The sequence below is a fragment of the Pezoporus flaviventris genome, unplaced genomic scaffold (assembly GCF_033815535.1).
Source record: "Pezoporus flaviventris isolate CSIRO_AGI_PZ_B2104156 unplaced genomic scaffold, CSIRO_AGI_Pfla_v1 ptg000070l, whole genome shotgun sequence".
NCBI classification, from domain to species: Eukaryota; Metazoa; Chordata; class Aves; order Psittaciformes; family Psittacidae; genus Pezoporus; species Pezoporus flaviventris.
In genome coordinates, this window is record NW_026892618.1 from 545817 (window position 1) to 562159 (window position 16343).

At 38.1% G+C, this 16343-nt stretch overlaps 1 protein-coding gene across 2 annotated transcripts in view; it reads right to left on the reverse strand.

Annotated features, from left to right (window-relative positions):
• The window catches only part of FBLN1 (fibulin 1), an 81290-nt gene that overhangs the window by 50094 nt on the left and 14853 nt on the right, over positions 1–16343 (reverse strand). For both annotated transcript variants that reach the window (XM_061472024.1, XM_061472025.1), the window contains exons 2-4: positions 15279–15378; positions 7200–7335; positions 1171–1333 (exon numbers count right to left, since the gene is read on the reverse strand). In XM_061472024.1, coding sequence (XP_061328008.1) covers positions 1171–1333; positions 7200–7335; positions 15279–15378 — 399 coding nt within the window. The remainder of the gene's footprint in view (positions 1–1170; positions 1334–7199; positions 7336–15278; positions 15379–16343) is intronic.

Consider the following 16343-nt stretch of genomic DNA (forward strand, 5'->3'; position numbering starts at 1 on the left):
ACAAGGCTGGGTTGGTACACTGAGTCCTCGCACTACAGGGGCATTTTGGTCATAAGGAAGCTAAGGAAATCAATTTGCGCAAATCTGGTTTGATTTTATAGAGGTCTCTGGGGACACAATACCAGAGAATATTGGTTACATTACCAAGAAAGTGTCATACAAGAAATCAGCTTGCCTTACCCTCTTGCAGTAGAATGCCTTGAATGTCTTTCTATTGCATAACACAAATACAAGGTGCTAGTCCAAGAAGCTGCCTTGCAAAAGGGAGACTGATCTCCTCTTAATGACTAGCAAAAGTGTCTATTAATATTGTTTGCTCTGCCTTTCTACAGGCAATTTTTATTGTCAATAGGGATATTTGACATATGTTGAACTACCTGCTTGTTTCTTAGTTTAATGAAGAGAACATTGCCCTGCCCTGCTTGCTGACACAGACTCATTTTTGCAATGCACAGTGTTTGGCACAATAATCATACTAAAACCATACTAACCATATGCATAGTGGTTATTATGCACACCACTTGCCTCCAAGGGTAAGTATAGAAATCCCGTATGCTGTGCTTCACAGTCTGGATTTTCAGGTGCTGATAATTTTTTTTTCATGTCATGCAGGGACACTGAGTCTAAAAAATTTTATTAGCAGAGTGGTCTAAGTACAAGGTATCTCCTAGTCCAGTCACTTCAGCCAGAGCTAATGGACAAGGGGACTTCCCCTGCTGAAATAGCGGCACACAAAGAAACTGGAAGGGCATTTCTAAATGTTACTTGATAAGGGCAGACACTGACATAAGCCAGGTTTGAAAGACCTGAAACAAATCTGATAACACATTGGCTCAAGCTGACCAAAGCAAGCTTCTGTGGTAGGATCTGGGCTTGACTTTCAGTGTTTGGTTAGGATGATGTCTTCAAAATCTGTCACTGGTGATCTGCAAGCCAGCCTGCATGTTTTCGGTGCTCAGCTGCCCACTAAGGGGGCAACACTACACAGCATGACTTTTCTGCAATTTTAGGGCTGTCTGCTAAATGAAAAAGGAAAAATACCACCAACATCATGTCTGTAAGAGTCAGGATGCCCACACAGAATTTCAACAGAAATAATTTAAAGTACAAGCACTCCTTGTACCTCATATCATTTTGTATTTCCCTTTTTATACTTGCAACATAAAATACCTTGCTCCTTTTTAGGAGCATCATCGCTGATGGACAGATCTTGACCCTTCACACAGCAAGCTCTGAAGACAATTCCACACTGGTATCCTATCTTTGGGTTGGGTTCACAACTCTGTCCTTGAACTTGGGCAGTCTTTCCCAGCAAACAACAGTAGCAGCATACCTGTTAATAAATAAATAAATATTAATTTAAAGAGAGGCAAATCCTAGCCCTGAACAAATCAATGCAAATTTTGTCAGTAGTGTCAAGAGTGTTACCTCACCTTGGCAAGCTTATGGAATATACTCTGCAAACTCTTTAAGAAGTCCTGGTATACTTAGTCTGAGACATTCTGATCCATAGTTGAGTTCAGTGAGCTTTGCATTGGGCCTACATACAGCCAAGCACAGAACCTGGATCCAGTTCACAGAAATTGTGTCTATGTGAATGTGTGTGAAAGGTGATGTGGAGGACCAGAATGGTTCCTTGCCAACATAGTCCGGTTTCACACACCAGCAAACAGTGGAACCTCTTAAGACCTCTGCTTCCCTTATGTCCAGTTCAATTAAAACAGGGCGCAATCAATGAAGTGCATGACTCAGTTTATAATTAAACTGCCTAGTCAACTTCCCAGAAAAAAATACCCCTCTGAACTAACAGACAAACAAGCCAACAAACATCATTCACCCAAGGTTAGTGTTAACAGGTCATAAAGAGAAGCAGTTCTGCTCTGAAAAACAGACTACATAGTCAAACATTATTTAAAAGCATTGCAGTCCTGACATGGCTTCCAACGATGAAACATGGTCTGCCTCTTTCAGACCTGCTGAACTGTGGCCCGCAATACGCCACAGAAGTGAACACAGGGCAAGTTAATCCTATGGAGGCTTCCTTTTAGTTCAGCTTGAGGGGACATTGCTGACTAATTCAGTTTTCCTCCTTGCTGTCAGAAATCAGCAAAGATGTTTAGTTCTCTGGAACTGGTCTGCTACTGTCAGATAAAAGCAGATTTAAGCTTTTATTCTTAGTTATTCTTCCAGACTTTTTTATTGCTTGAGAAAAATAGCCTGCACCATGAAACAGAACAGATGAATATCGAGTAACTGAACATTGAACTAAATGTCTGTAATTTGGTGCTTTAAGCGCTACAACTATCAAAAAGAAGGCAACTATGACATTTCGTTCATTACTCTCAGATGTAAACCCCTGCCTATATTCTACAAGGTGTTATGTATGTTTCTCCCTCTGTACTGCAGTGAAAGGCTCTTCTAACATCTCAAGCAGAGTAAAATTTAAATAATAAAATAATAAAACAATTTTTCTATGTTTCTTCAATCTTCTTTTACTTTACAGCATTTTGAAATACCTAAGCATGCCATTTTGTACTTTGTCTTTCAATACATAGACAAATTCTCTCCCTGCTGCAGACTGCTGTACAGCAGGAACTCTCCTCCTGGCCAATGCTGTGCTGTCGTTTTCATGCTCACTCTAATATGAAGATACATGTTTTCCCCTATTAACTACTGTTTAGTGGGACAGTTCCTCACTACCCATTTCTATTACTTGGTTCCCCAGCTACTTGCATGTAGTGGTGGATGCTCTGGTTTCATCACTAATATGACTGGGGTATTTCCACCTTTTCTGGCTTTTCCGGATGACTTTGGAAATAAATACTTGATGATCTCTTCCAAGAATTGCAACATTTCTGAATATGTATTCTGTCGAACATGTCTAACATTTTCCTGAGGCATCCTTCTCAAAGGTTTTAACATGTCTATAATTTTGTCAAGATTTCCAATTTTCTCAACCATAAATTAGAAAACAGAAATGAAAACTGTGCTACAGATTCATTGTTTGACTTAAGCTTGTGTATTTTTGATAACAAAACTAATTTAAGTTACTGAATAGAGCTGATGCCTTGCCAGGTTTTGACATCATATACTTCTGCATATCCTCACTGTCTTGTACCGTTAGGCATATGAAGTGGCTCAGTCTAGTCCTTTGTTTTGTCGCATAATGCTCAAATTGGGATTTACAGTGTTTCTTTAGGCTTTTTAAAGAGTAATCATTAATCTTGGAATTCTTGAAAGTGCTGAATAGACTTATATTCATCATTTTGTCCAGGTTGAGTCATCACTTGAAAGACCTCTGTCTCCAGCTAACGTGAATCTTCAATTACACAGCTTGCTAAGTCTTGCAACATCTGTAAGAAACTGCATTTTCACTTACCATAATTGAAGGCATTGAACCATTTGTTCCAACCTACATTTATTCTAAGTGTGCATGATGCATCTTGATTTAACACCTTGAAAATGATAATAATTTATGTTGCTATACCACAGCCAAAACAATCCAAAGATGGAAAGTGTCAAATGTTTTCTTAACTGATGTTCATGGTAATTAGCTTTTAATGTTGATCCTAGAAGATTCTGCACTGGCAGTCCTAACATTTCCTGTTCAACTAAAGAAAACAGGAGAACAAGCTGTTGAATGGCTTTGTGCTCAGAGCACACCCAGAACTCTGCATATTTCACCTCTAAACTTAGAAAGTCACCTTTTCTTTCAGTTCTCCCACTGTGGAATGGTAGTAATGTAGCAGTGATAAGGCTAGTTTAACTTATGTTCATGGAGAACTCTGGTATTATTATAACTATCACTATTCTGATAAGAATAATCTCAACATTACTTTTTTTCATACAAATTTTTCCAGGTTTGTTAGCTTTTTCTGAAAGCCTTTGATCCTTTAGTCCGGACTGCAGTTCTAGACTCCATATCAGTTCAGCTCTTGACGTGTTTGCAGCCATTTTCAAAGGTTGCCAGCAACCTGGAGGCATGTTTCAATGACCGTTCACCCATTTGCTAGAACCATCACTGCCTGCATGGGTAGTACAACCAAATGATGGAGTTGCTACTACACACTTTCACTGCCCATAAGCTTGCCTTTGCTTCTTAAGTGATCTCAATAATAAACATCTTCCCTTTGCCTCTCCCCTGCTATTAGCAAAAGTCCATGCAGTTTCAGAGCCATGCCTTGATATTCATTTCTGGATAGAAACCTGTGTCCTACTTGAAGTCCTATGATCCCTTGCCTCCTCTTACACCTTGCCTTCTCACAGAAAGGAATAAAGATGAAAAGGAATAAGGGAATAGTTATATGTGAGAAGCTTAAAGATTTAATTTTGGTGTAATTTGGTGAAATTTCTATCATCAATAAGCTCTTTTAATTAGTTAAAATGTGTAGTAGTGCTTTATTATTTATGTTACCAGAGTTTAAGAGACATATTATTTAAATTACTAGATCTGGGTGAACCATGTATTAACATTGCTTTTGTCTATTTGTCCACAAGAGGTCTCTCACTTGCTGAAATCCAGACTAACCAGTAGATGCTATGTAAAACAGACAAAAAAAATTCAAGTCAGCCAGTGGAATTTTTCAGGACTTTTGAAGATCTGAACAAAAATTAAAAATAAGTTCAACAGTCCAAAGCAATAAAACTTTTATGCTCACCCAATATACACAAACACAGTATTCTTGCAAAAACTGGGGAGATAAGGCCACATGTTGATCTTCGGGAAAAGAAAACCTTTTATAAATCCATTTCTACATTGCCTGTACCAGAAACAAATCTGAAATTGATTACTGTTTTTGATCAAGATTTAAAGATTAATTTTTGCAATTTTTTTTTTTCAAGAAGTTACACTTCCAAAAAAACGGAGCAGTAAAATTCTGCCCATCATTACCTATGCCTACCGCCTTTGCGTGTAAAAGCCGAGGCAAGTGTTTTCAAAATATGGTCCTTTTATCTTCTTTCCAATCACAAGGTTTAGATTCAAAAGAAAGATTTGCTGCCTCATTTGCTGCAAACTGCTGGGATTAATCCTACTGACTGAATTACTAAATCACTCTTTCTGCTTCAAAAAGGAGACAAAGAAGACACAAAAGATTTCCTGTGCTACCTAAGCTAAACAGAAACTGAGCAACTCAGGCAAAATGAGATTCAAACCCATGTCAGATGGACTTGATATTAAAACTTGTTTGTTACAGCATGGTACAACTGCAAGATACATCATCTTGCAAGGTCATCAGGTTCAAACTGTATTTAATGAAAGAAATAATGAATTGGTCACTCATATTAGCTCATAAATCATCTATGTCCATCATGGATCAGACTATCTACAAAGACCTATCTACAGCTAACTCAGTAGAGTTATTAAGTGTAAGATATTCCTATTGCGGGGGAAGGGGGAGGTAGAATGTGGCTGACGATGATTAAATAACACTGACTGTGTTTATACAAGTAAATTAAACAGGGACAGAATATGGGCTTTGTCCTTCAATCATCTGTAATGTTTAAATATTAGGAAGCTCTAATGGCAACTAACATCCTCTCAGACAATGCTGAAGCATATTTTGGGGTTAGCACAGGCCAGCGAGTGTTCCCAACAGCCCTTATGCACTATGTTTTGCAGGAGAAAGATGTCAGTTACGTGACATGAGCTGTGCTGAGCAGTTTATTCTCAGGGCCAGAGACCAAGGCCAAGTTCAGTTTGTTTAATAATACAGCTGTCACCATGAAAACCTGACATCTTTAAAGAAGTCTGGCCATTTTGAAAAACACCATTAACTCTTCCTCACGCTGACAAGCCAACAAAGGAAACATCAGTCAATTGATGGGAAAGTGGGTTTCCTTGAACAGTTCTATTCTGGTTTAGAGTTGTCCCATGGCATGTGTTTAAAATAGTGCTGCTGTTCTAAACCTGTCTCTCTTTGCAAGCACTTTAATCTGCAGAGTAGTAGCCATCACAGTGTTTGTTCATCTGTTCATAGCCCTTCAAAGTACTGACACATAGGGTTAAATATTTTTTTCATGCCACATGCACATTGGGATGGACACACTTCCTAATAGCAAAGGCTGCACAGAGGAATCTCTAAGCCAGGGGCAGGGCATACCCTGGACACAGCTCCTCTGGGGGACACACTCCACCGTGGACAGAATCAGGCTGCAAATGTAGACAAGTTTGTGACAACCCACCAATGGCAGCCTCATCAGCATGTGTTACCTTTCTTACACTCACAGTGAGAACATGGATCACTTCACGGCCCTGGTACCAGCAACATCCTACTGCCAGGAACATGGTCAAGATGTCATTTTGAAGAGACATGAAACTTGTGAGTCAGACATTATCTGCCATCTTCTATATAGTTGATTTTTTTTTAACCGAATGACCAAAAACACTCAGCATTTTTGAGCAGTGGGGAAAAATTAAAATCATTCTTAACTATTTTCATCACCACTGAAAGAAATCTGTAACAGGACCAGAGCTGTTAATGACTGGGTCATGGTCAAGGTCAAGATCTTGCTGATGGAACTTTCTTCCAAAAGCACTCTGCAGAGTGCTATGAAGAGGCTTCCTTTCAAAAACTGAGAGGCAAAGACAGTAGCAAACACAGAAGGGAGGGCACAGATTAACTAAGGATGCCAACAGTAGGAATTTCTATTCTAATATCAAATACTATTATCACAAGCTTACATGTCTCCATTCAGTTGTAAATCAAAGTGGTGTTAACTAAGGACACATACAGAAGCTAGAATAATAAGTACACTAAGAGGATTAACTTCAGTCCTACCCCTTTGGACCACCAATACTGAAAATCACTGAGTTTGACCTTAACCCATGAAGCTCTAATGAAAGCTGAAGTCTGAAACGTGGCCAAGTTTCTCACCCATCCTACAGCGTTTACGTCTTATCTTTATGCAAAATTAGTTTCATAGCTAATTACTCATTCAAGACTTTCCACCCTTTTGCATTCTACCCTCTGCTTGTGCTAAAAATGTAATGAAACAGTCTGCTTCATTCAACAAGGAACTGTTTATCTCAAAGAAGCACAAAGTGGACAGCCTTAACAGAGACACGAAGTTTAGGAGGGAAAAAAAATGTTTATGTGCATCAAACTGAGTATCATGACCTTCAGGGTCAACCCTTAATAGCAATCTAGACAGTCAATACCATTTCTTAAAGATGAACAGGAGTATCTCTAATGTCTCACCTTGAAGTAGTCAGCTTCACAGGTGGAATTTTCACCAATATGTGAGTCACACTCTTCACGTACATTGGCAAACTCAATCCCATCTGAACAGTACTGCTTCTCCAGGTGGCTGCGGCAGCACTGTATCTGAGTCATGCTGACGAAAGGATGGGAGCAATAGGAGAAAAATGTCATACATAGGTCAAGAATAGATAATGCAAGTTTTGATAATTAGCATTTATCTTATGGAAAGAGGTTCACATTTTAGTTACCATGCCACATATTCTTAGGAGTAGGTAGAAAGTCTAGGTGATATGTTTAATACTGTTTAACAGCCTGTCTACCTTGTAGTCTGCCCTAACACTTTTTTAGGCAAACGGGTAACTTCAACCACATTTGCCACAGGGCTCAAGGTCTTTAGGGCTTGCATTCTTGCATGTTTTGTAATAACTGATGGCTGAAGACAAGATGGCATCCAAATCAGTGCTCTGATGGAAGTGAGAAGTGAGAGTCTGCAATCCTGCAGCCAGGCTACCTTCACACCTGCTGCCCCTTGCTCAAATGAACAGACATAGCATGTTGAAAGAACCTCAGTGTTGCTCTGTGGGACAAACGGAGATACAAGGAAGTGAAGATACCAAGGAAAAACATAGCGAGAAGAGTGTATTGCAAGCAAGAATTGAAGAAAGACTGGGGGGAGAACAGTATTACAGGGCAAGAAGATGTGCAGGGGAGAAAGGATAAAAAACTGCAGAAACTCAGCTCTTTGGTACTTCAACTGCTCATAAAATCATTCTATTTTATCTCAGTTTCAGTGAATAAATTGAAAACTCCTTCCTGTAGCAAAATAATCTGTGTGAGGAGGCTTTAAACTCCTCCACTCTTGTTGCTACTGCCACTTGAATGCAAAGCCCACTGAAGGAGATATCTTCATTTTCTCCACACTGTTTTTAGCATAACTTGGCTTTGTTGGGTAGCACCGTGGGTGGAGATTGCAGTTTAAAGGTCTTCCACTGCTACCTCCTGTAACAGATACTGGGAAATGGAGAAGAAAGCTAAAAAGAACAGTAGCAAATCAGATTACATGTACAAGGGTATAAACATATCCATGTGTTTTGTGATAACCCAGTTTCACTAAGAATGATGGAACCCAAGTTTGCCAGGGGGAAAGGAAACTATCCCAAAGGCAATCCAAACTGATAAATTCTGTTTACAGTATAATCAGTCATGTCCTGATATGTTAGAGCTCTATAAGAAGTGCACACAGAAAAACCCTATAAATGCATTTCTATATCCATCAGCACGGGAAATCTTACATATCTTCCAGACCAACAACACTGAACACATTCTGTTTGCTGTTATGAGTATTCACTTTTTTTTTCCCCCTCATCTCTAGTTATGTGAACTGATGAGTAAAATCTTTTAAAGGGTTGCTTAGAAATACATAAAAACATGTATGGATATTCAGCACACTATTACCCTTTGCTCTTAAAGATCCTTCATTTACACCATTAGATATTTTGGAAGTGTAAGGAAGAGGGGTGGCTTCTACTGTCACATGAGATAAGTGGATTCCCATGCATCACCTCTGGAGTAGCCTCCCTGCTCTCGACGACCGTAAGATGAGCTTTCAGCTCCCAAATGGTGCGAGGGACTCCCTCAGCTCTAAGGCCAGGTCATCCAGTCCAGCCCACTAAAAGCAGGGGCTACATGGATATTGGGCTAACATTCTGCATCTCTGTGCATATTGGCTTTTAAGCTACAATCCTAAGGCACGGTTGTTAAGATACAATCCTGAAGATCCTCAATTCTTATTTATTGGATTTTGCAATGGTCTGATTGTGCAGTTCTCCCCTGGACAAAAACAGCTACGAGATTTCAATGCATAGGAACAAAAATCAGGATAAATTCATGAACAAATTATTCAAAAATAGACTCTAAAGTCAGAGCAAGAAGTTAAGCCCAGGCCAGAAGCTTTATTTGGCAGAATATTTGAAGGTTTTGATATTTGATTTAGTTCCAGTTTGGAAGAATATGTAGTTTTTTTGTTGCTGAAATTCCCTCTGAAGAAGTATTTCCATTCCCTGCCCAGCTCTGGGGTGGTCTGACTGTTAGGACTTTGGGAGCCTGTAAAACCTGAACTTCAAGCGCCAGAGTGTGGGAGTTGAGACTTTCCAGCTTCTTTAGCCCTCCAAGTCCTGTTGAGGAGCTAGATTTGTTAGCCACAGACAAATAAACAGACAAACAACAGCAGTCTTTCAGTAGATCTGTTTGATTTCCAGTGTGGCCTTTTTTTTTTCCCCAAAATACAAATAATCTCTTTGAAATCTCTGAGAAATTTGGCAATTTCAACCAAAACAAAAAAGTTTCTTAAAATGTTTCCCACAGCTGTATTCATAAGTCATGTGGCCCACCCCAACTGTAATAAGGAATTAAACATCAATTGAATACTAGATTAAAATACCATTTGTTCATTCTCAGAACAACAACAATAAAATCACACTTCATTGCCCAAATCCTACAGTGAAGTTGCACTGGTAGCAAATACTGCTTGAGACTGTAAAGGCTTGTATGTCTGTAACAGAGGTAGAAATACTTGTAAGATGACAAAGAAAAATGCTAAAAAAGTCTGCACAGTACTGGTCTTCTGGCTGCAACTTAGCCTGCCCATATGACTATCTTTTTCCCTTTGCTGATGGATGTTAAAGCATACTATCATAAGCTCTTCAGACTGATACTTTTGAAATGATGAGTATCCATCCCTCTCTGTGCTAGGTTATGTGTGTCTCCCTGGCTCAGACCCTAACATAATATATACCCACTTTCTACTTCACAGCAGAAGGACCAAAAGGAGGTTGTACTGAGATGGGGGTCAGTCTCCTCTCCCAAGTAACAAGCGATAGGACAAGAGAAAATGGCCTCAAGCTGCTCCAGGAGAGGTTTAGATTGGATATTAGGAACAATTTCTTCACAGAGAGGGTGCTCAGGCACTGGAACAGGCTGCTCAGGGCAGTGGTGGAATCACCATCCCTGGAAGTGTTCATAAACTGTGTAGATGAGACCCTCGGTGATACGGTATAGCAGTGGTCTTGGCAGTGCTGGGGTAATGGTTGGATTTGATGATCTTCAAAGGTCTTTTCTAACCCAGTTGATTCTGTGATTAGCCAGTAGAGGCTACTGATTTTTCTCCTTGTGTAAAAGCTTTCAACATTTCCTGTGTAGCATTCCTATTAACTTCATGTCTACAAACAGCATACAATATTGGTCTCTAAAAAAAAGAGAAAATAAAGGGGTACTTTCCTGTGGTTTTGGTTGTAATTTTTTTAGTCACTCCTAATAATTAAAAGGCTGCTTCTACCTTATCTGCCATATTCTGATTTTCAGTTAAAACAGTACAGCAGGACCTTATTGACATGAATGGTTATTTGCAATATGGCTGAAATGTTAAAACACTAAATATGAAATATCTAGGAGCATGAGGCCTCATAACTGACATTCATGCAGAGTATTACAGGTAAAATCATGCATCTTTGAAATAAGTTTTATTCACGGCTCACTAGTGAACAGAAATCACTTGGAAATCCTTATTATTTGTTGCAGATGCTGATCCAAAAGTTATTTCATTACTAGGTAATTTGATAATAAATCAAGATAAAAAATATTTATATTTTTACTTTTACTTTCTGTTTAACTGATGTTGCTGATTTTCATGGAATAACTATCGAGCTGAAAATCTACATACCTATTTATCTCCACAACCTCTTCATATCAATTATTCTCCTTCCCAGAGGATGCAGTCCTAAACCAGCACAGATTTCACAATCACCTGGTTTTCCTTTCATTTCTTTCCATAAAAGCATTAAAATTTAATTTTTCTCTGAAACAATGTCTCTCTTGTCCATTTCGTTTCACTGCCCTCTCCCTCTCTGCTTTTACTTATTAGCCTGTCTTCAAACTATGTCAGTGCTATTCATGGGCACAGTGGAAGGTCTTGGACAAAAAATATTCAAATTAAAAAGAGATTGATTCCACGCCAGAATTATTTTGCAAAGACAAGCTGGGTTTTCCACTCTTAGTCCTTTCAGTTTGCAGTTTTACATGCAATAGAAATGGGTTTAAGAAAATTAAGAGCAAGATCTGGTACTATGTGTGACACAGTATGACAAATGAAAATAATGAGTGCCTCAACAATGAAGATACATACATTTGATCATGTTTTATAAATAAGCAAAGGATTCAAGTAAAAATAATTGATTCAACAGATCTCAAAATTAATCAGCTGCAGTTCATAAAAAACTTTATAGATTATATAATTAAAGTTTTCTTGAAGGTAAAGGGTAAAATTATATTGATCTTATATATTATGTAGAGAAACAACACTGATCATGTGACAGAGAAGGATGAAGTTTGGCATTATTCACAAAGTGAAGTAAGCAAATTATCCTAAATGAGTGGCAATAAAACCCTCACCACATCATAGCAGACTGTTCTATCCCTCTCACTGTGAAGCCAAAAAATCTTTGTGACTGTGAGGCACAAGTAGCAGACTACAGAGAAGAGATAATAATTAATAAAGACAACTTCTCCAAAAGTAACTTTAAACAGCTTTTTCATACATAAAACTGTCACAACTTTGACGTCCAAAATCTCAAGCTCTTCCAGACTTACAATGGCATAAATCAATAAACATCTATCAGCAGTCAGCGTCTGGTGCCTATCACTCCAAACACTCTTGTCTCATTACTTCCTTGTGTTCCCGTCTGAGTCTGTATCCAAGTGCTGCCACTTGTCTGTACTTAGGAAAACAGATGACCTTTTTGTTCTGTTCTTGCACTGTACCTAGCAGAATGTTCTGCAGCTTCTCCTTTTATGTATTCTTGCAACACTAATAACAAATAATGTAACTCCAAAGACTTTACTCAGTGCTGAAGGCATGCAATTCTCATATGGAGATAGACTGTTTCTGGCCCAGGAATTAAGTTCACTTGCTAAAAGCACTGGGCAGGTGAAACTCTTCATTTTTAAAGGATGAAGATTTATTGGGCAGGTTGAGTTCCAATAAACAAAAAAAAAAAAAACCAAACCAGAGCTGTGCTCTTTCTGTTTGCTGTGAGTTTAAACACATCACAGGAAAACGGATGAACGGGCAAAAAGCTGCTGTTATAACAGCCAAAGATATTATTCATTAAAACTCTACACTCATATTTACTGAGTCATGAAGACACAGAAAAATATCATTGTTGTCCAGAGTGATAATATGGTGGGGTATACTCATTTGTGGCACAAGCAACCACAGTAAGAGACTGCAGACATGACTGGTTTCAACTTAAATGCAACTGAGTAACAGAAGCCATGTAGAGCTTGTGAATTCATGTGAACTTCAGAAAGGACCTGGCTCACCTGTGCCCACAAGAAAGCGAGCATATCTGCAGTTTGACCTGTGCCATATTCAGCAAGTGCCATTCACATGGATGGCAAGGCCCTCAAGAGCCACAAGAGATTTAGGGGGAAGGATCCTAAGAAGATGTTGAAACCCAGATCTGTCAGCTTGTCTCCAGGATACATGGCAGGTGTGAGAATTTCAGCACTCATGTGGAATCCCTTCTTAATTACTAGGAATGTGCTTTAAATTGTTTGGAAAAGATCAAGGGCGTGCAATTCTAATTCACTAAAGCAGCTTGTTCCTCATATGAACAAAAGAAAAGCAAAATAAACTAGCTTGCTTTGAGGGAAGGACTGAATCTGAGATGCCATTATGTTATTATTATTCTAAGCAGAGGATTCAAAACCAGCATGTAAATTCTTGTCATGTGTGCTGGGGAAAGTACTCACATCCAATCTGTTCTGTGTTGCATGGTCTTCGCAAAGTAACTGCACAAAATCATTTTTCCTTCATCAAAACTGCTCATTTCACAATGTATTTTACCCTTGCATTCAACTGCTAACCTTGCAAACCTAAGCTAAAATATGGAGGGCAAACAGCTCCATCTGGTATGAAGTAATATGGGTTTGTACACTCAAGAGGCCTTCTTTTAGAGCTCTTCAAGTCGGATGATCTATGCTGTTCAACACTGTGCTGCACTGGACAGTCAAAAGATCCCAGCTGGAGTTTAAACAACTGCATAAATGTCAGGTGTTTAAATAAACATTTATTTATGTTTATTTAAATGCAGGTGTTTAAATAGGAAGGAAGTTATTTGGAAAATCTGTAACCAATAAGGCATCCTGTGCCATATTCTCACCTGCCTAGACCTCAGCAAGTGCAACAAACCTGGTTCTGCCCACACCTCTGTGCAGTAGGTATAAATGTACAAAATCAGTGCCACATGTTTGCAAAGGGAATTATGCTCCCTCGCTGCTCATTCTGGCTTCAGTTACACCAGCAAGTAGAAGTACTATTTGTCCCTTACTTTTCTGTCTGAAAAGGTATCATAAAGGGATTTTTCTCTGTCTCTCCCAGATAGGCCAGTTTGTGATTGTAAGTGGAGTAAAATAATATTGCCATTAAAGAAAATAGTCAAAGGTGCCAAAGGTTCACATTTTTAGAGTGAAGCCAAGGTTCACTCAAACGTAAATGTTTCTTTATCATGCAGTCATGAATGAATGCAACTGAACTGCATTTATCCATATTTTTTTGTTTATCAGTAAGTGCTCGTGCCTCTCACAGAATCCATGACTCTACCCATTTCTGAATTACCATTACATCACTATGATTTTCTTAATTGCATATCAATTATGCACAAAAGCTAGATGAAGTGTTAGTAGGCTTTTTTCGGTTCCTATCAAGTCTTAAAGGCTCTCTAAAATGGCAGTCTTTAAAAGAATACATTACATTTACAGTAGAATCACAACTCACATTTATCAAATTAACATTAAATCATTGAGATTCTCACTCCCAGATTGTTCAGTAAACTTGGTTTCCTGTTTTTGCTGCTTCTGTTTTGTCTATAACTCTTCTGACTCTTCAAGGTATTTTCTAAATTGGGATTTAAGTCCTATCTGTCAATTCTTCTGCGTAAGAGACTGCTTTCAATGCCAATATAAATGCAAAAGTCAGAGAACATGGACAGACTTGCCTGCAAGACACATTCTTTCCATAATAAAGATCAATCCAACACATCTACAGTTACTGAGGTTAAATCACTTTGTGATGCATTTGAAAAGATGGGAGCAATGTAACATGTCTTTAATACAAAATCCTCTGTGAAACTGCCCCTCAAATTACCCATCACAAACTGTTAACTCCACAAATTATATGCAACAAGTGCATTTAACAGCAAAAATAACACAAACTATCACTAACATAAAAAATAAGAATGTCCCAACCATATAAGAGATTCAGTATAAACAAAAAATTACTGTTCAAATAATTTAAACCTTTTAATTATTTCATGTGCTAGATTACATAATAATTATTAGGATCATATTAAAGGTCAGCAGGTTTAAGAAATCTATTTATAAACTAAAGGTTACTATTGTCTGTGGTCAAATACATTTGACAGAAGTCAGACAATCTACATAACCAGAAATCTCCTCGACTTAAGCTTTAAGTTGCCACACATAGCAATTCAGCTAAGACCTGCAGAATAATTACCTTCTGGCATTACACCGAAGAAACAGTTTTAAAAGGCTGTCTTACATAAATACATATGTATGTATTCAATCCATGGATTATTCATGTACAGGATCTGTCATGTTTCTTGATACATTTTTGTTCAAGAATTTGGACCATTGCTGAGCTACATCCACAATCCTTATAAACTGAAGAAGCTTGGCTGACATTTGTGGTGTCACACTGAGATGTATTGACTATAGGCAAAGTCCAAGCCCTGTGAGTATGGTACTCTTCTGCCTAAGAGACAGCACATGTCAAACAGATAGAGCTGGATGACTCTATACTAGAACAGCAAAAATTTAAAGGACATAATGGAAGAAAAGTAGGTACTCAGTAGGTACTCCCCAAGGCTAGAGGTGAATTTGAAAAACTTGAATTTAGGAGCTGGGTGCTTTATCTTCTAAATCAGCTTTTATACCTGCCATTACCATGGTTTTATATGCAAATACAAACTGTAGTTTAATATACAATACTTAACTATATACCTGCATTCTCTGGACTCAGATATTAAGGGTAGAGAAGCACATATTCTGTTTTTATTTGCCCATTCAATGCCCTTGTCACAGCACTCTTCCATTGAAAGATCTGCAGAAATGAGGAAAGAAAGAAAAAGACAATATATTTAATATAACCTTAGCAAATGGTATTTCATCTGCCAGTTAAAAACAAACAAACAAAACAAAAAGAAAATCCATTCATTTTCCCTAATCTACACACAGAATAGTGCACCCATCCACAAGGCAGCCATGGCCAAATGAAGCATCTGTTAGCACCTTGCAATAAGCGCAGATGCTGGAGGTATTCCTTCCACGGTAAAGCAAATTGCAGTTTCTCTTTACCTGCCACATAAAGACACAGCCTAGAGCCTGACAGCCTAGCAGAAAAAAAGTTCGTATAGATAAGAGTACTGCACAATAAAAGGATCTGTCAGATTCACTCTTTTATTATCAAAACCATCAGTAGCAATAAGCAACCTTTTGAAATCCTGAAAAATACAGTATTAATGATGCTATTGGGGTTGGAACTAGATGATGTTTAAGGTCCCTTCAGATGCAAACCATCCTATGATTATTCCATGAGATCAAGTAACTGGCTGATATGGAAGAGAGATTAATCTCACGACAAGTTAGTTTGCAGAACTATTTTTTTCCTGAGGTTATTTTTCAATTACTGTTTTACTCAAAAGCATGTCTGTAAATGCAGAAGTATTGTACAGAGGGACAGTATTTTGATAACATATGAAAGAAAAATTAATACAGATACCAATTTATAACAACCCTGAAACTAAGAGAAAGCATAATGAAGATAATTATTCGTTCAGAAGATATTTTTGCAGAAGTCTCTAATTTAATAAATCTAAATACTGTTAATGAACTGACAAGCACTACAGATTTGCTTCATATTCGAAGTGCAAAAGTTCACTGCACAGCAGGTGTATCAGAACTTGGAATAAACATGAGTCACATTTTCCTATTAATTATCTTGTAGTCCAGATACTGAACAGTTCCTTGTATAACAAATACGCCATCTGTGTAAAAGAAAAAAATAAA